Source organism: Macaca thibetana, chromosome 12, assembly GCF_024542745.1.
Source record: "Macaca thibetana thibetana isolate TM-01 chromosome 12, ASM2454274v1, whole genome shotgun sequence".
NCBI lineage: Eukaryota > Metazoa > Chordata > Mammalia > Primates > Cercopithecidae > Macaca > Macaca thibetana.
The window spans coordinates 20188060-20209651 of NC_065589.1; the positions used below are offsets into that span (position 1 = coordinate 20188060).

General features: G+C 44.2%; 1 protein-coding gene across 1 annotated transcript in view; it reads right to left on the reverse strand.

Annotated features, from left to right (window-relative positions):
* The window catches only part of SGPP2 (sphingosine-1-phosphate phosphatase 2), a 141716-nt gene extending 120565 nt beyond the window's left edge, over positions 1-21151 (reverse strand). The window contains exon 1 of the mRNA XM_050752082.1: positions 20843-21151. Coding sequence (XP_050608039.1) covers positions 20843-21061 — 219 coding nt within the window. The 5' untranslated portion in view covers positions 21062-21151. The remainder of the gene's footprint in view (positions 1-20842) is intronic.
* Positions 21152-21592: the final 441 nt, after the last annotated feature.

Sequence of the window (21592 nt, forward strand, 5' to 3'; positions counted from 1 at the left end):
CAAGCAACTATTAACAGGGATTACTGACACCTATAGCAGCAAAAATTTCTTTACTACTGAGTTTACAGACTTCCTTTACGACTTAATCCTTCTTTTTTCCATATTTTCTCATTTATTTCAATAACATCACCATGATCATGCCCCAAATCCTTTAGGCTCCAAATGTTGAGTTATCATTGGATACGAAGGACAAAGAAGGCATCCATCTCTGAGTCCTGTCAATCTGTTCAAAATGGCTCAATCAAATGAATAAGGATATCTACATTAAATATTTATTCCAGTGTTTACATCAGCCAAAAATGGAAAGGATCTTAATTGGCTGGCAGAGATAAATCATGATGAATAATGAACAGCAAATGAAATAATGATTAAAGTTTTGTACATGAATGTTTATTAATGTGGAACAAAGCTAAAGATGGACTTATACATTAGAAAATTAAGCTGGAAAATCACATTTTTATTAAAGATGGATACAACCTATGCATAGAAAACATCATCTAGAAAGCTATTCCCCAGGATAGCAACAAGTAACCCTCCGGGTTCTGGGTACTCGGATTGATGGTTACATTTAAAACTTCTGACTATTTATAGTTCCTACATTAAAAACATACTGCTTGTGCAATAAGAAAAAAAGGTTTTCTTGGGTTCTTTGTTTGTTTTGTGTTTGTTGTCTCTGACTCATCCCTGTCTCTCCACTCTCCTGCCATTACCAGCATCCAAGAAATCCAAGGTGACTGAAGTCACCACCTTCCAATGCCTCCTCCACCTCTTATTTCTCACTATTTCAACCTATACCATACTCAGCTCCCTCATCACTAACACTCTTCAGGCTACTCCCCGATTTAAAATTAACAATGACTGGTTTCTCTGGCTATAAGCCCCCAGAGTGTTCACCTAGCATTCAAGGGCACATTGAGTAGACCCGTGACTTTATTTCCACTCGTTCCTCTGCTCTTGTCAGTCCCCAAATGTTCCTGCCACATGGCACATTTAATCCCACCTGTGGTTCTTTGCTCTGTAGTTCTGCCCTTCTGGAATGTTCTCCCAACTCTTCTGATGATCCGAACCCTTTACATTCTACAAAGCCCACTATAGCCTTTCTCATCAGCCTAGGCCAAGCAGGAAGCTCCTGGGTTGTTACCCAGATGATGAGGCAGGCAGTAGATCCATCTAAGCCTGGCATTGGGAGGATTCAGAGGAGAGGACATCTAAGGCTTCTGGGTCTACAGAGCAGGCACAGAATAAGAAGACTTCACACCTAATTGCTGGTCATCAGCCTTTTCCACACATCCTCCCATTGGGAACCACAGCTCTGTATGGTCTAATCATTCCAAAGTGATTCTGAGCCTCCCCTCTGGGGACTGCCGCCTACATCAGGGAGCATTAGACGGGGGCATCCTAGTCCTAAGGGTAGCACAGTCCTTCTCCCTCAGGAACCCTGGCTATTCTCCTTCTTTCTGGAATTTTCTAGGTCAGGAGTAGTGAATTCAAATGCCTATGTGGGTCAAGCAAGTGGTTTGAGTCAGCAAAGCAACTGCAGGTGTGTGACAAGAGAGAGTCCTGGGGACTGAGGGAGTTGCTATGGTGCAAGGAAGCAACTGGAACTGGAAAGCAACCTCTTATGATTATGCAGGAATGCAAGCCAGTGCTGCTACAGCTCCCATTTTCTCAGAGAACAGAAGGCAGAAAGTTTAGAAAGGCTCCACTAGTAAAGCCACGTGTGAACAAAGTATGTCTGTGGTCAATGTTTGGTCCAACAAGTCCTGGTTTGTGACCTCCAGCTCTGAGGTTCAAGGAGCTCCAAGTTCAGCAAGGCCAGGTTTCAGCAGCAGCAGCAGCAGCAATTAGTTACTATCTTCACCTTACATGGGATGATCGTTACCCATAGGGGCTCCACAGAGGTGGCCTTATTCTCGCAACTTTGGCCAGAGTCAAGGACCTCTAAAGGATCTTCTCTTCCTGGTCCCTGGACAGTTAACTGTCTCCTGGGTTGGGGTCTGGCCAGGGACTGATTGGAGTCTGGATGCCTGCATGCTCAAAGCTTTATCTTATTACCCATGCTCACAATTCATTTTCCCAACTTAAAATTCTCTTAGCTTACAATATTCTAGTGTTGTGCATGAATCTATACTTCATATGCTCTAATAAAAAAGTCTCCAAGGACCTTTTTCCCCAAAGCCGAAATATATTCTTTTCTAAAGCCTGAGATCTTCTGCCGTACCTAGTTCTATGCTTGATAAGTTTCAAATCCTCTTAACATTTCTATCAGCAGTCTTGGAGGCAACTGCACTCAAAATTGTTGGTTCGGTGTTTCCTCATGGGGAATCAAGGACTCTGAGAAAAAGAGATCTTGTTCAGATGAACTTTGAGAAAGAATTTGTCCTTTTCCCTCATATGTCCTGCTCACCTGTTTACCTGTCTCCACTAATGCACTGAGAGCTCTTCAAGAGCAGGGACCAGCAGGTGTATCCACCCCAGAGGGCTCACAGGCAAATCTAGGGTCTGGCACATTGTATCTGCTTGATAGATACTGGCTGAATATTAATGGCTTTTTTTTTTTTCCAGAATAAGAAACTCTCTAAAATTTTCCACAACTCAATAAGTGTAGATGAAAAGAAGCAGAACCTGGAAAAGCATTTTTGTGGCACATGATTGGGTGCCACAGACCACCAGAAGGAAGGACTGCCAAACTCCTACCACGCAAATCCTGGAAAACAATATGGCTGAATGCTTCCCTATGCTGCAATGTAACAATTTAAAGCACATGATTAGCTCCACCTAGAGTCTACCCTTATGAAGTGGCATAAGAAAGTAGATCTGCACCATCTGTATGGTCCCAAGGTCCCTCGTCTCCCATCACCCACGCTCTACAACAAGAGAGGAATTTCTTCTTGGAAAAGACCTTGTTGGATTAAAATAATAGAAGTGGCATTAGTAGTAGTAGCAGCAACAGCAGCGTTGGTGATGGTGGGATGGTAGAGACGATAGTAAAAATAACACTTGAAGGCTGACTTGACATCAAATACCACGTGTTCACTTCCGCAGATGATCTTATTTGCATCTCAGAACTCTAGGAGGTATATGTGATTATTTCCTGCCATTTCACAGATAAGGAAACCAAGGCGGTAGAGGTTACAGTAGAGGTTACATGACATGTCTTAGATGTGTAAGAAGCCAAGCACCCTCTTAGCCTATACACTGCCTCCCCTGCAAAATACAGCACAGACACGGAACACACAGACCTCTGTGAGGGGCCATGTGAGGCCATAAAGGGCTCACTATAGCCAAGATCCCTGTAGCACACAACCTAAGTCAACAGCACCAAAACCAATGCTGAAAAAAACAAACCAGTGGAAAACAAACAACACCACAGACCTGCAAAGAAAATACCAGGGAGAAGAAATGGCAGGGAAGAGCAACAGGAAAGAAAATTATCAACATTCCTTTTCTCTATGGTAGCCCCTCATAAATCCATTTCTTAGAAAGTAAAATAAGCTAAAGAAACCTAATACTGCATGTTCTCACTTATATGTGGGAGCTAAACATTGGGTACACATAGACCCAAGGATGGGAATGATAGACACTGGGGATTTCAAAGTGGGGAGGGAAGGAGAGGGACAAGGGTTGAAAAATGACTCATCATGTACTGTGGTCACCACTTGGGTGATGGGACCATTAGACACCCAGACCTCAGCATCAAGCAATATACCCATATAACAAATTTGCATATGTACTCCATGAATCTAAATTAAATTTTAAAAAATAAGTAAAATAAAGCTGAAATTAAAAAAAATATGATTCATGGGGCAAAGCCAAGAATCGTTTCACTCCATGATGCAGCACTTTTGCTTCACCAGACAATTGCCGCTCTGGCAATGTTTCCAATTTTAAGATTGTGACAATTTTTTTAGAGGAGGAAACATTAAAAATATCATTTTCAAGCGTGAGTATTTTATAAAGGTCACTACAAGCAAATGTGACAATTACTTTGGAGGCATTCCTTACTATCATGTCATGATTCAATATTTCATCGTTCTGATTTCAGGTTGGTTCAGCGAGGCTCCACTCTGACTGATCTATTGACTCCTGCTGAGCTTGTGGTCTGAATCTTAATACTGAGGGCTATAAAACTGTCTGCTCTGAGGAAGGGTAAATTTAGGGGTCCCGTGAGACAGATCTTTCCAATGTTACACCATTATATTAGAGTAGATTCAAAAACCATTAGATACTTCAGAGTTCAAATACTAGTACAGAAACATGTTGCAAAAAGAAACTTACATTTTGGTTTCTTAAAAAACATTTTAGATTCTGAGCCAAAAGAAACTCATTTAGTAATCACCTAGGGGACTGGGTATTTTATATGTTCAAGGATATTTGCATAATTAATCAAATTTTATGATACTGGTATCTAACATTCACGGACATGAAGATGAATTACACAATTAAATTGTTCAATGTTTTTCTGTACTTATGAAAAACATCACCCAACAAAGCCAAAAAAGGGAGAAGATAAAAAGGTACTTTTTTTTTTTTTTTTTTTTTTTTTTTTTTTTGAGACGGAGTCTTGCTCAGTCACCCAGGCTGGAGTGCGGTGGCGCGATCTCGGCTCACTGCAAGCTCCGCCTCCCGAGTTCTCGCCATTCTCCTGCCTCAGCCTCCCGAGTAGCTGGGACTACAGGCGCCCGCCACTACGCCCGGCTAGTTTTTTTTTTTTGTATTTTTAGTAGAGACGGGGTTTCACCGTGTTAGACAGGATGGTCTCGATCTCCCGACCTCGTGATCCGCCCGTCTCGGCCTCCCAAAGTGCTGGGATTACAGGCTTGAGCCACCACGCACGGCAAAAAGGTACTTTTAAAACACACTAGTATAAAAAGTCTATCAGATAATATTTTTATGTCTGCTATAAGTACTAAGTATTGTTATTTAATCCTACTTTAAAAATCCCTTTACTTCAACCACTGTCACCTGATGAAGAGAAACCAAGATCTAACACAAAGCATGCCCAAGACATTGCCTGCAAGTGAGTAAATAGCTAAAACAAGGACCTACAGCAATTAAAAGAGATATTCAAAAGCAACTTTTAAAGAAACAACAGAAGACACATGCCAAAAATATACCAAAGGGAAGAGGAGATACAACATTCAACATCTGCTTCTCTTAAGATGTTCCTGATTTCTTTAAGAATATATTTTTTTGCCCAAGAAAAGATCTTTTTAAGGCTGAAATCTTTCAGTGCAATTAGAAATTTCCATTAGTGCAAAAGAACATTATGTATTTTAAGTTCTTAGCATTTCACGTGGTTGCTTGGACAGAATAGGAAAAGATACACTGTAATTCCATGTGGTGTCTTTATGCAGAGACATAGGGGCACCGTTTTGTTTTATTTAAGAAATCTACTGAAGTACTTCACATAGTTTAATAAATATTTCTTCAAGGTAAGGATCATAATCAATACAGTCGATATTTGGCACTTTATTACAAAAGATGTCAATGTTAATTTTTTAAGGTTCTCATATGGATCAATGGTAATAATCTTAGTAACTAATATTCCTCAAAAGTACAAAATGTCCTCAGAATCTTTTTATAAAATGAAAATAATTTAACTCTTTCTAAACATAAAATTCCTACCTTCATGTTGTAAACAATGCAGAGTATACAGAAAATTACAAGTAAGAAAATAAAAACGACATTTAAACCCTCTGTGCCTAAGAACCACCACTGGAAACATTTGGTTCATCACTCCAGATCCTTTTGAAAAAATATATTCAAATATATGCCTACAGTTTTAAAATGTGTACATTTAAACTTTACATTATAAACTCTACTTTTTAATCTGCTTTTTCTGGTTGAACAATAGATTATGAATGTGTTTCCATGTCTAGAAGTATACGGAATTTTAATTACTTTTATAATATCCTTTGGATATTGTGACTAAATTTTTCCCTTTGTAGAACACAGTTGAATAAACCTTTTACAATTGGATATTTGACAAATATTTTCTGATGATGAAAACTACTTGTGGGAGAAGAACATAAATCTAACTATTAAACAAATGTGATGGTTCTACCACATGAGGAATGGCTATTGTTGACCTTGAGTCCAGGGAAAGAAGCCACTGAACCACGAGTCAGCCTCCCTGCCAAAGCCCCAGGCCTCACCATTGGCAATACAGTTTAAATACAGAGGAATCTACTTTTTATGTACATCAGAAGAGAATTAACTATTTTAAAACTTTTCATTTAAAATTAGACAGCTACTCTCAATGAAATTACACATGGACAAAGTAACCCTCAAAAATGATCTCTTATGCTGAATACAAGTCCTGGTTTTATTTTCTTTTAGTTCACACTATACCAGCTAGAGCCGTGCAGCAGGCACAAAACGTGTGAAAAAGTAGAAGGGAGTGTAGATCTCAGATGGCTCCTTTAAAATGTTCTATGGTTAAAGGAAGCAGAGAGTATCAGATTCCAGGGCTGCTAGGCTGAAAGCTGATGTTCTGCGGTGGGTGAAGAAGGGGATTAATGACTTGAAGAATGTTTGTAGACTGAAGAGGAAAAAAAGACAACTGGAAGAGAGACTAAAGTCATCGTAATGTGCAAATTTGATCTACTTGCAAAACCAATTTAAAGTAGCTTAACAAAATGTTAAAAACCAGTATTTTAAAACACAAAAAACGGCCAGGCACAGTGGCTCACGCCTGTAATCCCAGCACTTTGGGAAGCCAAGGTGGGCAGATCACAAGGTCAGGAGTTCGAGACCAGCCTGACCAATATGGTGAAACCCCATCTCTACTAAAAATACAAAAATTAGCCAGGCGTGTTGGTGGGCACCTGCAGTCCCAGCTACTCGAGAGGCTGAGGCAGGAGAATTGCTTGAACCCAGGAGGCAGAGGCTGCAGTGAGCTGAGGTTGCACCCTATACTGCAGCCTAGGTGACAGAGCGAGACTCCATCTAAAACAAAAACAAAAATACACAAAACATGAGACTATAAAACAAGTCTGTCAAAATAAAATTAAGGACAAATGTGCTTTTCTGACACTCAAACACTTCTCTGTGCTTTCCTTGGCACATAGAAGCAGTCAGTTAGCAGAAGGTTGACAGCCAAGCCCTGAAGCTCTGGAAACAACAGCACGGCAGGCTCAGAAGCCACCTTCTCCCGAATGCTATTCTACATTTCCTTGTGCAGAAAGTACAAATAATGCCTGTAGCAAAAGTTGTGAGAAAAATGGCAGAACCATTTTTTATAAGGCAGTATTGATTTTTTAAACTTTCTTTTGAAATAATTATAGATTCACAAGCAGTTGCAAAGGTAGTAGAGCTGTGCAGGCTGCTCTGCCACTTGGGCCATATGACCCAGCAGATCCAATGGTGCTTGAGGTGTCAGTGGCAGCTACTGTTTGGAGCCTTTGGTAGGACCCCACAGGTGAATCACGGTGGGAGTCTCCAGGATTTTGGAGCAAGGTCCTACCATCTTCTGCAGATAACTACTCTCCTTTTGAGAGACAGCTCTTGGCCTGTTACTAGGCTTTGGTGGAAACTGAAGATTTGACTATGGGTTATCAAGTCACCATGCGACCTGAACTACCTGTCATGAACTGGGTGCTTTCTGACCCATCTAGCCATAAAGTGGGTCATGAACAGCAGCATTCCATCATCAAATGGAAGTGGTCTATATGTGATCAGGCTAGAGCAGGTCCCGAAGGCACAAGTAAGTTACATGAGGAAATGACTCAAATGCCCTTGGTCTCCACTCCTGCCACCTGCCTTCTCTCCCCCAGCCTGCACTGAAGGCCTCATGGAGAGTTCGCTATGATCAGTTGACAGAGGAAGAGAAGACTAGGGCCTGGTTCACAGATGGTTCTGCACTATAGGCAGGCACTGCCTGAAAGTGGGCAGCTGTAGCACTACAGCCTCTTTCTAGGACATCCCTGAAGCACAGCGGTGAAGGGAAATCTTCCCAGTGGGGAGAACATCGAGCAGTGCACCAGTTGTGCCCTTTGCATGGAAGGAGAAGTGGCCAGATGTGCAATTGTGTAGTGACTCATGGGCTGTAGCCAATGGTTTGACTGGATGGTCATGGACTTGGACGAAGCATGATTGGAAAATTGGTAACAAAGATATTTGGGGAAGAAGTATGTGGAAGGACCTCTCTGAGTGGTCAAAAATTGTGAAGATATTTGTATCCCATGTGAGTGCTCACCAATGGGTGACCTCAGCAGAGGAGGATTTTAATAATCAAATGGATGGGATGACCCATTCTGTGGGCATCACTCAGCCTCTTTCCCCAGCCACCCCTGTCATCACCTAATGGGCCCATGAAAAAAGTGGCCGTGGTGTAAGGGATGGAGGTTATGCATGGGCTTAGCAACATGGACTTCCACCCATCAAGACTGACCTGGCTATGGCCACTGCTGAGTGCCCAATTTGGCAGCAGCAGAGACCAACACTGAGCCCTCGATATGACACCATTCCTTGGGTGATCAACCAGCTACCTGGTGGCAGGTTGATTGTATTGGACCTCTTCTATCATGGAAAGGGCAGAGGTTTGTCCTCACTGGAATAGACATTTACTCCGGATATCGGTTTGCCTCTCCTGCACACAATGCTTCTGCCAAGTCTATCATCCATGGACTCATGGAATGCCTTATCTACCATCATGGTATTTCACACTGCATTGCCTCTGACCAAGGAACTCACTTTACGCTTAAAGAAGTGTGGCAGTGGGCTCATGCTCATGGAATTCACTGGTTGTACCATGTTCCCCATCATCCTGAAGCACCTGGATTGATAGAATGGTGGTATGGCCTTTTGAAGTCACAATTACAATGCTAATGAGGTGACAGTACTTTGCAGGGTGGGGGCAAAGTTCTCCAGAAGATTGTGTATGCTCTGAATCAGTGTCTAATATATGGTACTGTTTCTCCCATAGTCAAGATTCATGGGTCCAGGAATTAAGGGGTGGAAGTGGAAGTAGCACAACTCGCCATCACCCCTACTGATCCATTAGCAAAATTTTTGCTTCCTGTTCCTGTGACGTTATGTTCTGTTGGCCTAGAAGTCTTAGTTCCAGAGCGGGGAATGCTGCTACCAGGTGGTACCACGACAATTCCATTAAACTGGAAGTTAAGATTGCCACCTGGACACTTTGGGCTCCTCCTACCTTTAAGTCAACAGGCTAAGAAAGGACTTACAGTGCTGCCTGGGGTGACTGACCAGGACTATGAAGATGATACTTCACTACAGAGTTAAGGAAGAGGATGCATAGAATACAGAAGACCCATTAGGGTATCTCTTAGTATTACCATGCCCTGTGATTAAGGTCAATGGGAAACTACAAGAGCCCAATCCAGGCAAGACCCCTCAGGAATGAAGGTTTGGATCACTCCACAAGGAAAAAAACCACGACCTGCTGAAGTGCTTGCTGAAGGCAAAGGGAATACAGAATGGGTAGTAGAAGGTAGTCATCAATACCAGCTACGACCACGTGACCAGCTACAGAACGCAGGACTGTAATTGTCATGAGGATTTCCTTATTCTTTTGTTAAAAACATGTTCGTGCATGTATACACTTGTACTAAGAAAATATCTTCATTTTATTTCCTTTCTCCTTTATCATGTGACATAAGATTTATTGACTTCACATCAGCATTTAAGTATTGTTAACTTCATGTAATAGTACTTGTGTTAGGGCTTGGTGAGTTTCCTGTGCAAAGGATAGTTGTATTATGTTACACATAATTATAACCTTATTGTTTTCTGTATATGAAGATCACATATGATCTCAGGAGATGTGCATGGGTTCAAGTTGACAAAGGGTGGACTTGTGATAGTTACTACTGAGTGTCAACTTGATTGGATTGAAGGATACAAAGTATTGATCCTGGGTGTGCCTGTGAGGGTGTTGCTAAAGGAGATTAAATTTGAGTCAGTGGTGTGGGAAAGGCAGACCCACTCTTAATCTGAGTGGGCACAGTCTAATCAGCTGCCACGTCAGCTACAGTATAAGCAGGCAGAAAAATGTAAAAAGATAGACTGACCTAGCCACCCAGCCTACATCTTCTCCTGTGCTGGATGCTTCCTGCCCTCGAACATTGGACTCCAAGTTCTTCAGTTTTGGAATTCAGACTGGCTCTCCTTGCTCCTCAGCCTGCAGATATGCCTATTGTGGGACCTCATGATTGTGTGAGTTACTACTAAATAAATTCCCCATCTCTCTCTCTATATATATACATATATATCTATATCTATATATATCTACATCTATATATATCCATTATATATATCTCCATTCCATTAGGTCTGTCCCTCTAGAGAACCCTGACTAATACACAAACCAACTTCTAACAGAGGCTCCTTCCATTTGTCAAGCTTTAAACAAAATACTTGATGTTCTATTTCACAGTCACCCTTTAGTTATCTGTCACCTAAGCCCTTTCTCTACCAATAAAGGCCTGATCTTTTCTAGCTGCCGACACATTACCCCAGGAGCCTGTGCATTCACCACCATACCTCTTTCTCCTACCCACAGGAATCTTTGCTTTGATGGGCAGTTTTTCATAAAATTTTATGGAAACAAAATTTTCGCCACTTGGACAAATCAAAACATACCCTGAGATGACAGAAAGGGCATTTCTTATGAAGGCATTTACCAAATCAATGGTATTAACAAAGTAACAATGAATCAGGTGTTTTGTTTTTTCCTTAAACAATAGAGGTCTAGCACTGCCGATGAGCATTTGGGGGAGGAAGGAATAATATTTAAAATGGCTGAGGGAAACCACTGCCCCCTTTCCCAAGACTCCCAAGCCTTGCCCTCAAGATCTTAGGTGATTGGTGCCTTCCCTTTTCATCTGCTCTGGCTCAAGCCTCAGGGACTTTTTGTTGTGACTGAAGTAAGATTGAGGGGACAAAAAACATGAGTCACACACCTACGCACTGAGACATCACGCTGTGCCCTATAAACATATACAATTATCATGTGTCAATTATAAAATTAAAAATTACTTAATCAAAAATACACGTCACAGTCTGGCCTTGATTTTTCAATATTTCACTTTCTCAGTATATGGAATGCATCTCACCAGGCAAGAAGAATAAGAAAGACCTGCCGATGCCCCAAATTTTAGTATTTTCATAGATTCCTAATATAGACAGGAACACTCTCGATGCGTTGCCTGGAAACCGTGACAGTGTTTTCTCACAAGAAAATCTCCTGCTAGATAAAATACAAGAATGCTTTTGTGCAGGACATAATTCTTATCGGGACCACAGAGGACTTAATCATTAACAGAAACTGTAACAAGAGGAAGTGAAAGTGCTTTTTGAAAAATGCAAATGTCTTGACATCTTAATTAGAAGTCAAAAAAGTTAAAATCACACCAGGCCCGCTGTCCACAGTCTTCCTAAAACATAGTAATTGAAATACATTTTTAAACTTGTCAGATGTTTCACCATCGACCAACTTTTTAGCAATACCTCCCTTCATGGCATCCATCAGAGGAAAGCAAAGCAATTAAAAAGTTATTCATTAATCAAAACCTTCTATCAGTTTCATTTATGAAAAGGAAGAAGCCAACACGGGGAAAAAAGAAAATCATCAAGCTACAAGAAGACACAGCCAGGCCAAGTGCCCAGGGATAAGTTACCTCTGTTGTGAGAGAAAAGGGCAGGTGATCAAATTTCTTCCAAGTCAGAAAAAGGTGAGTTTAGCACATCCTTCAAGCTTCCATTCACCAGGTAGGATTAAGTACCTGGCTGTTCCGGGCATGTCAGGCCCTGAGGGTACACAGGTGAGCGGAGGGATCTAACTTCCTCTCCCTATTGTCCTTCCTCACCAGCCACCATTCCCAACTACAGTGAGAGAAATAATGACCTACTTGAAATTATGTGCAAATCCCTCAAAGTAGTAGGCATCAGCACATTCTGGTTGCACTGGGAGATCCCCATAGGCTCCCTCCACTGAGAGGGGTTTATAATATAATTCCTCAAGAACGAAGAAGACTGCAGCAGCCATACAGCCAGCTTCTTTCCTAATGTCCTCTCTGAGCCATTCTATCCTGAAACACAACAGTTCCTCTAGCTTCTTACGCTCAGTGGAGTCTGCCATACTCAAGTCTTAGCTTCTTTTCCACTCAGAAATTTTTCTTCTGCTTTGCTTTGCCCCTCCCCTCCCCTTCCCTCCCTTCCACTCCCCTCCCTCCCCTCCCTCTCTCCCTCTCTCTTTCTCTCTTTCTTTATTTCTTTCCTTTTCAGTCTCGCTCTTGTTGCCTAGGCTGGAGTGCAAAGGCATGATTTTGGTTCACCACAAACTCCACTCCCCAGGTTCAAGCAATTCTCCTGTCTCACCCTCCCAAGTTGCTGGGATTACAGGCATGTGCCACCATGCCCGACTAATTTTGTATTTTTAGTAGAGACAGGGTTTCTCCATGTTGGTCAGGCTGGCCTCGAACTCCTTACGTCAGGTGATCCACCCGCCTCAGCCTCCCAAAGTGTTGGGATTACAGTTGTGAGCCACCATGTCCGGCCTCTTTTCTACAGACTTTTCATTCCCTCCTCCACCTCTGGCTTCTGAGTTCCTATTGTTTCCTGGGTCTTGGGGCTTCCGTTTCTTTACAACCTCCTTCTTTTATCTGAGGTTTATCAGAACTCTACCATTCATGTCTGGGTCTTGCATTCAGACTTGCTGAGGCAGCAATTCGATTGAGTCTGTTAGTCACTGCACAATATGTATGATCTTGATTGGATGATGTCCCCATGCCAAGCCATGTCATAAAATGCTGACCAGCCTATAGAAGACTGCCTTTCACTCCAGGGCTGAGCCCTGGCTCAATCAGCTTGTAATCATAATGATGGGATCCTATGATTCAAAACATGGCAACCTCTGTCTTAAGAAACCATTTGTACTTTTTCCTCCTAAAGCATCTGTGGGTGACAGTGACAATAGAAGTATCATGGAGAACCCAAAACAGACATTAGGGTTTGATTTCATGTGAGTCCTACATTTGTTGCTGCTTTAATCTAACATCACTATTTCTTAAAAGGCTTCACCACTGGGCTCCCTCCATACTCCACAGGCACCCCCATCAATCTTGCACAGAGACACCCTGAGATCCCTTCTTAACACAGTGCTCTGAGTTGCCAATTCTGATTTGGCACGCAGGATGAAATTGACTGCTATCTTCTTGTCTATAGGATAAAGTCCAAATTCTGCAGTAAGCCACATTAAGGCTTCAGCCTAAAACTCTGGCTGCAGCCCAAAACTGCAGCTGTATTATCACAGAAATTTCTTCATGCAACCTGCGCTGAGTGGGTTCCATTTCTCCTCTCCGGTCCACTCTCTGCCTTTCTGCAGGGGGCTGACCTTGATGGACTGCTTCAACCAGCTCCCAAGCTCCCTGACTATGGGCTAAATTTGGTTAAAGGTGGGGCACTGGTAGGACATGAGAAAGAGGGCATATGGAGAATGAGCTTGAGATCTGATCCCCACCCCGCCAGCCTCTTCCTGCCTGGCTGTGGCTGCCTTTCTTTGCTAAGGGCCTCAGCTCTGGTCAGGGAATTCCCTCTGCTGTCTAAGCTCTCAGTAGGTCTGGGGTTACCCGAACCCTACTCCCTGTTCTTGCTTTTTTAGGCTGAAGTTGCTTGCTCCAAAATGCTTCATCCTCCCATGTTGGTTTTCTTCCAACCCTGCCCACATCTTTGTAAATAGTCTTTCAATTACCCCCACCTTGTACAATTTTTAAATAGACTTGGGGCGGGGGCGGGCGGACAAGGTCTCTCTCTGCCACCTAGACCGGAGTGCAGTGGCATGATCTTGGCTCACTGCAACTCTACCTCCCAGGTTCAAGCAATTCTAATGCCTCAGCTTCCCAAGTAGCTGGTACATCAGATGTGTGCCACCACACCTGGCTAATTTTCATATTTTTTGGCAGAGACAGGGTTTCACCATGTTGGCCAGGCTGGTCTTGAACTCCTGACCTCAAGTGATCTGCCTGCCTTGGCCTCCCGAAGTGCTGTGATTACAGCTCCTGACCTCAAGAGAGCCACCATGCCTGGCCTAAATAGACTATTTCTTTTAAAGAAAAATTTTAAATTTATAAAAAGATTGAAAAGATAATACACAATTTCCATATACTCCCAGCCTTCCTTATACTCTGTAGCCAGTTACCTCTATGATTACCATCTTATGTTGGTATGATACATTTGTTACAATATCGATACATTATTATTAACTAAAGTCCATACTTTACACAGGCTTCCTTATTTTTTACCTAATGTTTTTCTTTTTCTGTTCCATGACCTCATCCAGGATACTACATAACATTTAGTCACGCCTCCTGAGACTCCTTTTGAGTTGTGACAGGTTCTCAGAATTTCCTTGTTTCTGATGACCTTGACAGTTTTGAAGAGTACTGGTCAGATATTTTGCAGAATGTCCCTCGACATGTAACAAGAATGCAAAATTTTAATATGCATCAAGAGAACATGATATCAACATGACTTACCACTGGTGATGTTGACCTTGATTATCTGGCCAAGGGAGAGTCTGTCAAGTTTCCATACTGCAAAATTACTTTTATCCTCCTTCTCTTTCCATATGCCATATTCTTTGAAAGGAAGTCACTATGTACAGCCCATGTTAGGGAGCCTGGGTGTGGTGTCTCACGCCTGTAATCCCAGCACTTTGGGAGGCTGAGGCGGGCGGATCATGAGCTCAGGAGATCGAGACCATCCTGGCTAACACGGTGAAAACCTGTCTCTACTAAAAATATAAAAAATTAGCCAGGTGTGGTGGCGGGCGCCTGTAGTCCCGGTTACTCGGGAGGCTGAGGCAGGAGAATGGCGTGAACCTGGGAGGCGGAGCTTGCAGTGAGCCGAGATCACACCACTGCTCTCCAGCCTGGGAGACGGCGAGACTTTGTCTCAAAAAAAAAAAAAAAAAAGAAAAATAAAGTAAAATATACATAAAATGTACCATTTTAATTATTTTTAAGGGTTTCAATCACCCTTTTTAAGTAGGCCAACTATTTCCTGCTGACACTCTGATGATACCCAGGCTGAACCTGTCATCATTCACCAAAAACGACGTGTGTCTTTATGTTCTAGCACACAGGAATCCAGGTACAGAAAGAGCTTCTCCCATTTTTGCCTGTTTGATTCCTACCCACTGTTTAAGCCCCAACTCAAGACTTCATGGGCTCCCCTGGGAAGGTGAGTTACTCCTGCTATTGTCTCCCTATCCTTGTATTCATCCTTCTATTCTAGTATTTTTGTTTTTTTGCACTGCACCCTTTCATTTGGGCTTTCACAGGGAAGAAACTAAATTATATTTATCTTTATGTCTGTAAGTCTGAGGACTGTCCCAGAAACAGGGTATTGATCAATAGATGTTGATGGGAAATGAAGAAAGCAAAGGTGAGATAGAAGCCAAAGTGGTTTATTTTCTCCAAAGATTAAAGAGAGTATTAATACCTAACACTGACCAGGCGCGGTAGCTCACGCCTATAATCCCAGCACTTTGGGAGGCCGAGGCCGGTGGATCATAAGGTCAGGAGATCGAGACCATCCTGGCTAACACGGTGAAACCCCGACTCTACTAAAAAATACACAAAATTAACCAGGCATAGTGGTGGGTGACTGTAGTCCCAGCTACTCGGGAGGCTGAGGCAGGAGAATGGTGTGAATCCTGGAGGCACAGCTTGCAGTGAGCCGAGATCACGCCACTGCACTCCAGACTGGGACAGAGAGCTAGACTGCATCTCAAAAAAACCCCCAAAAACCTAACATTGGTGAGTGTGTGAGAAAACCTCCCTTGTAGTGGTTTGCCCTAGTAGACCCTTCCTGTGGGACAATTTGGTAATAGCTATGAAGAGCAATAATATATGCATTTTTTCACTCAGCAATTTCAAGTCTTGACATTTTATTTAGAAGATAATCAAAGACAGGAGGAGAGATACTTGTACAAAGATGTTATCATTTTTAATGTAAAAACTGGAAACAACCCAAAGGCACAGCGCCTAGCTGACTAAATCACAGTATATTCATCCTTTGGAGGAACATGCAGCCATTAAAAATTGGGCTGAACATTTACTAAGTGATTAGCAATGGGCGGTGATATAATGGGCATGAATTTAACTTTCTCTTTGTGGGATTCCAAGTTTTCTCCTGTGAACAATGATATCTGTAACTAGAAAAAAAGATCAAATGTATACTTTCAAAATATCTCATTTTGTCATTTCACACGTAAGCATCCAATAAAGGATAATAAAAGCTTGCAGTCTGATCTGTTGGCCAGTTTAGTTATGATGAAGCCAAAATGTCACAGCTGCCATGACCACTGCCTGCAGCCATCACTACTCTCCTACTGAATATACAAAGGGTGGTGGGTCCTAGGAGAAGAGAACTCAGAGCTTCCCAACTTTGTTGGCCAGCGTCTCTGGACCCCTCTTCTAACCTGGATCTTGGACATTGGTTTATGTTTGTTTTGTTTTGAAAACTTCTCTAACTGTACACTATACTCGAGACTATACTGTACAGCCATGGTTAGAAAACCATGATTCTTGGCTGGGCACGGTGGCTCACGCCTGTAATCCCAACACTTTGGGAGGCAGAGGCGGGCAGATCACCTGAAGTCAGGAGTTTATGACCAGCCTGGCAAACATGGCAAAATCCCATCTTTACTAAAACTATAAAAATTAGCTGGACATGGAGGCTCATGCCTTTAATCCCAGCTACTTGGGAGGCTGAGGCAGGAGAACTGTTTGAATCCGAGAGGCAGAGGTTGCACTGAACTGAGATGGAGCCACCACACTCCAGCCTGGGTGACAGGGTAAGACTCTGTCTCAAAAAGAAAAAAAAAAGAAAAAAGAAAAAAAACCCAGAAAACCATGTTTGTTTGTTTGTTTGTTTTCCACTCTGCTCATTCTGCAGATGAGACAAACGAGGTTCAGAGAAGTCCAAAATGACATGAAGGTAAAACTAGATCCTGATCTCTTGGTTTCCTAGTGTTTGTATTTTAGCACACCAATGAAATCAAGGGTGGAATTTCATAGATTAACAGATTTAGAAGGCCTCAAATGTTTCAAGAGGAAAACTTGAAATGTTTCAAGAGTCTAAGATTTCTGGAAACAACTTATCTTTGAACCTCTCCCTAAGTCAATGTGAGAACTATGTCTGAGCAGTTATCAAAAAGTACTGGACACGGGGATATTAGAAAAGATGATCCTTAGTCTAATGTAATGCTGAGGAAGGCACTGCAGAGTCTAACTAAATACAACCGTATTGAGTAAGCAAAAATGTTAGAAATCATAATACCATTATATCCGAGGCTGGCTTTACCCCAGGACAAATAAATGAAATTCTCATCACACCTTTACCTTCTTGGACCAGTCCTAGGATCCTGCGTTTTGCTCAGGGCAGTGCCTCCCAAAGCAATAACCAAAAATGGCTTCCTACAGTTACTCTTGCAAGTCAGATACCCTTGCAAACTGAAAGCAATACCACCTCTTTTCACACAATCTCCACCCTGTCCCAGCCGGTCCCAACAGGACACACCTCAGTGAATCAGATACAGCGACGCCCTGGAATTTTCCCTGGAATCTGCACAGAGGAAAGCAGTTTAGACTTGGGAGTCAAAAGATCTGACTTCCCCTGACTGTGCGGATATCCTGGAAGTCCTCACCAAATCACTTAACCCTTCAGGACTCAGACTTTCTGTGAAATTCATGACTACTGGGCAATCTCTTAAGGCCCTGTCCAATTTATTCAATGACAGGCTTGTACAAGCCAAGCCCACTCCTGGTTTGTAAAAGATGCAGTTAATCTTTAAGCTAGCGGCGTGTGGTGTAATGAGAACTTGTAGAGGAAACTTTCAGTCACTTGAAAACAGGAAACACTTGTCCTGTTTTCAAAATTAAAACAAATATAGAAAATGTGAAAGGTGGGAAGGTAAATTAGATTCATTAAGATCTAAAGTCACTCAAATGAAGAAGAAAACTTCTCTATTGTTTGCAGAGTCTTAAATCAATGTTCTTGTGCTACCTGCTAGGCTATGTGGAAAAATCACTTGATTTTCAATATTCACTCATTTTTTAAAAAAGAAAAACAAAACATCGCCAGTCACAGTGACTGACATCTATAATTCCAGCACTCTGCAAGGCTGAGGCAGAAGGATCACTTGAGGTCAAGAGTTTAAGACTAGTCTTGGCAACATAGTGAGACCCTGTCTCTACAAACAAACAAACAAACAAACAAACAAACAAAAAAACCAGATGATGGTATGCATCCGTAGTCTTAGCTACCCAGGAGGCTGAGGCAGCAGAACTACAGGAGCCCAGGAGGTGGAGGATACAGTGACTTATGATTGCGCCACTGCACTCCACCCTGGGTGATACAGCAAGACCCTGTCTCTTAAAAAAAAAAGTTTAAAACTATAATTTTATATTGCAATCTACACGCATGTATTCATAAAAGTGAGTAGCTCCTCCTATATGCCAGGCTATAGGAAGAAAATAAGGACCATAACAGACAAGTTTCCTGCATTCTTAGAGCTTATCCTCTGGAGGGGCTGGGAATTATCAGATATCCCCACAAAGGCACATTTAGACAATGTGATAAATGCTGTAATGAAGAAACGCAGAAAGCAAAGAGAAACTATAGCAGGGGGAGCTAGGCTGGAAGGTCAGAGAGGGCACCCATGGAGGAACTGACCTTTGGAAATAGAAGGATGGGTGGGGAGGATATTTAGAGAAAGGACAGGCAGCTCAGGCAGGCCAAGGCCTGTACAAAGGCCTGCAGAGAGGGCAGCACACCTTTCACAACTGTCGCCTTAAAGTCCTACAGATTACCTGAGTGCAGGTATGACATCATTTCTGAGGGGGAGACTCTGTGTGTGTGTAAAGGATTAATCTTCCCAAGTCATTTGAAACCAACCCACCTGTAACAACATTTATTAACCTTTCATTTATCAAGCACTCTCTAGTTTATGATTTCCCCCATTATATACCAACACAATGATTTCTTATCTTGGGCATTCGGCTTTCTCGCTTTTACATGATCTGTGAGCAGAAGTCCTGTGTTGGCTGGGTGGGTATGGGGAAACCCTCACCATTTCGCTCACTGAAGACCCAGGATTGTCAAGCAGTAAGAAGATAATGCCGTGTAAGAAATCTGCTTATCTTGCTTTTAAAGGTCAAGAGGATCCAACTCTGGAGTTTAAAGTTAAGTTATCAGGGGTGATGCTTAAAACAGTTTGAAAAGCACTGGTGGAACAGTTCACTCTTTTTCAGCTCCCTGAATTAGAGCAACAGGGTAGAAGCTTGTGAAGAGAGCAACAGAAAGCAACTCACGTGTCTACCTGTGGGTATAAACGGTGTGTGCACCGACTATGTCATGGCACGTTTCAGTCATGGGACTGTTTTTTTGTTTGTTTTGGTCTTTGTTTTTGTTTTTGTTTTTGTTTTTTTGAAAAAGAGTCACGCTCTGTCGCCTTGGCTGGAGTGCAGTGGTGCGATCTTGACTCACTGCAACCTTTGCCTCAAGCTGTTCTCCTGCCTAAAGCTCCCGAGTAGCTGGGACTACAGGTTGCGCCACCATGCCCAGCTGATTTCTTATCCCCCCTACTCTGCCCCCTTTTTAAGACAAGGCAAGAGAAAAGAGGGGGTTCTCATACTCATCTATAAGTTACCAGAATGTCACATGGGATAAAGAAGGGACAATAAAGAGGAAAAAATACAGAGGGGGATTTCTCTGGAGTGGCACACACAACCACCCTGACCCTCCCAAACTAATTCTATAATCCAATGCCTATCATATTCCCTTCCACACAGAAGCCAGGTTCTTCAGAATTCCTTAGTTACTACATCTAGAAATTCACACGTAAATAAAGGCCACCTTTCTTTCACCAAAACCTTCTAGGAAGAACAAAATGTGGCTGTGTACAAGGAATTCGAATTATTAATACGTTTGCTTCTGTTCTCCTGCGCCACACTTTTGACTTTGCCGAGGGAAAGGGCAGGTGCAGCCAGGGCTCCTGGTAGACATGCGTCCCCAGAAGCCAAGTGCAGCCCGTCTGGTCCCTCCTGCCTGGAGTCCCTGTGCACTGCGACGACGACGCACGCTGGTTCCCCCCAAGCCGCAGTGGGTTGTATAACCACGCTCTGAATGCCTAGCGGGGAGCGTGGCGAGCTTCCCTCCCAGAAGCATCTGTTAGAAGTCAGTGGTGTCGGTCCACAAAAGACCCACCAGGCAGGAAGGACCCCCAGACTCTAGGGGAGGACAAGCGGGAGGTGCTGTTAAGACATCATCGCCGGGGGTAGTCCAGGGAGGTTGTAAATCTCTCTAGGAGCTGTGTGAGTCCCAAGTTCTGTCCCCGGAGCTGGCGGTGCAGCGCGGTGAGGAGCGTGCCGAGCCCGGCTGCACCCTCATTTGTGTGGATCAGGGAAGGGGGATGGGCGGAAATGCAAGAATACAGGGGGAAGTCTAAGAACGTCTCCCCGGGGAAGTGTCAAGGGCATCCCCGCTCCTCTGTTCCATTACGTAACTCTTACATATTTGCTGGCATCTACGTGAATTTAACTACTTTTCAAAGTGGGAAGTCTCTAAATGGACTGCATTGAAAGCGTCTGGGGATATCTCAATAGACCCGGTTGCCCCTGGCAGCGTTGGAGGGTGGCATCCTGGTTACTGGAAGGCCAGGCCTCCCCGTCTGCTCGCAGCGGCGGGAGCCGGGTCGCTGCCGGGGACGGCGCCCTCTCGACCCGGCCGGCCCCGCGTGGCTGAGTCTCCGGGACCCGCACGTCCGCAGCCGCCCCTTCCCCGTCCCCGGCGAACACCTGCCCGCGGTTACCTCCGGCGCCGCGGCTCTGCGCAGCCCGTTGGCCGGGGCCCCGCCGCCCTTGCAGTTGACAGCGGGGAGATGCTCGACCCCGAGGACCCGCGCCGCGCGCTCCGTGGGGTCGGCGCCGTTCTCCCGGGGGCCTTCATCCGGAGCAGGGAAGAGCCCGCAGCGGCGCTGGAAGCGGGCGACGAGCTGGGAATCCTGCAGGCTCCGCAGCAGCTCGGCCATGGTGAGCCCGAGGCCGCGCTCCGCCGCCGCCGCCACTCCGGCCGGTGCCCTCCGCTGGCACCGCCACTCCCGCCTCGCCCCCGCCGGTCCCGCACTCCAGGCGGAGGCCGGGCGGGCGGAGCCCCGGGCCCAGCCAACAGGTGCGCCGCCCGGGTCCTAGCGCCCGCCCAGGTGTCCGCCTCCACCTTGCGCAAGGCGCGTGCCTCTTTCGCTCAGTCCCGGAGGGCTTGGGCGGCCCCGGGCGGCCACTGGGCCAGGACCGCTTGTAACCAGGCGGAGGAGTGCCGAGGGCCGAACTTCGCCTCTCTTCTCCCTGCGCCCCTAACCCCCGCTTTTTCTCCCCCCGGCAAACGTGACACTAATGGGAGCGGCCAAGCGCGCGTGCACCTGCGCGAGCCCATCCTTTCGGGCTCAGGTTGATCCCATAGTGACCTTCCTTGCAACTGTGAACCCATGGTGAAGTCGGATTTCCTCGAACGCCAGCTCCCCACAGCCAGCCACATACTCCCACCTTCCTGCAAGACTAGTTCC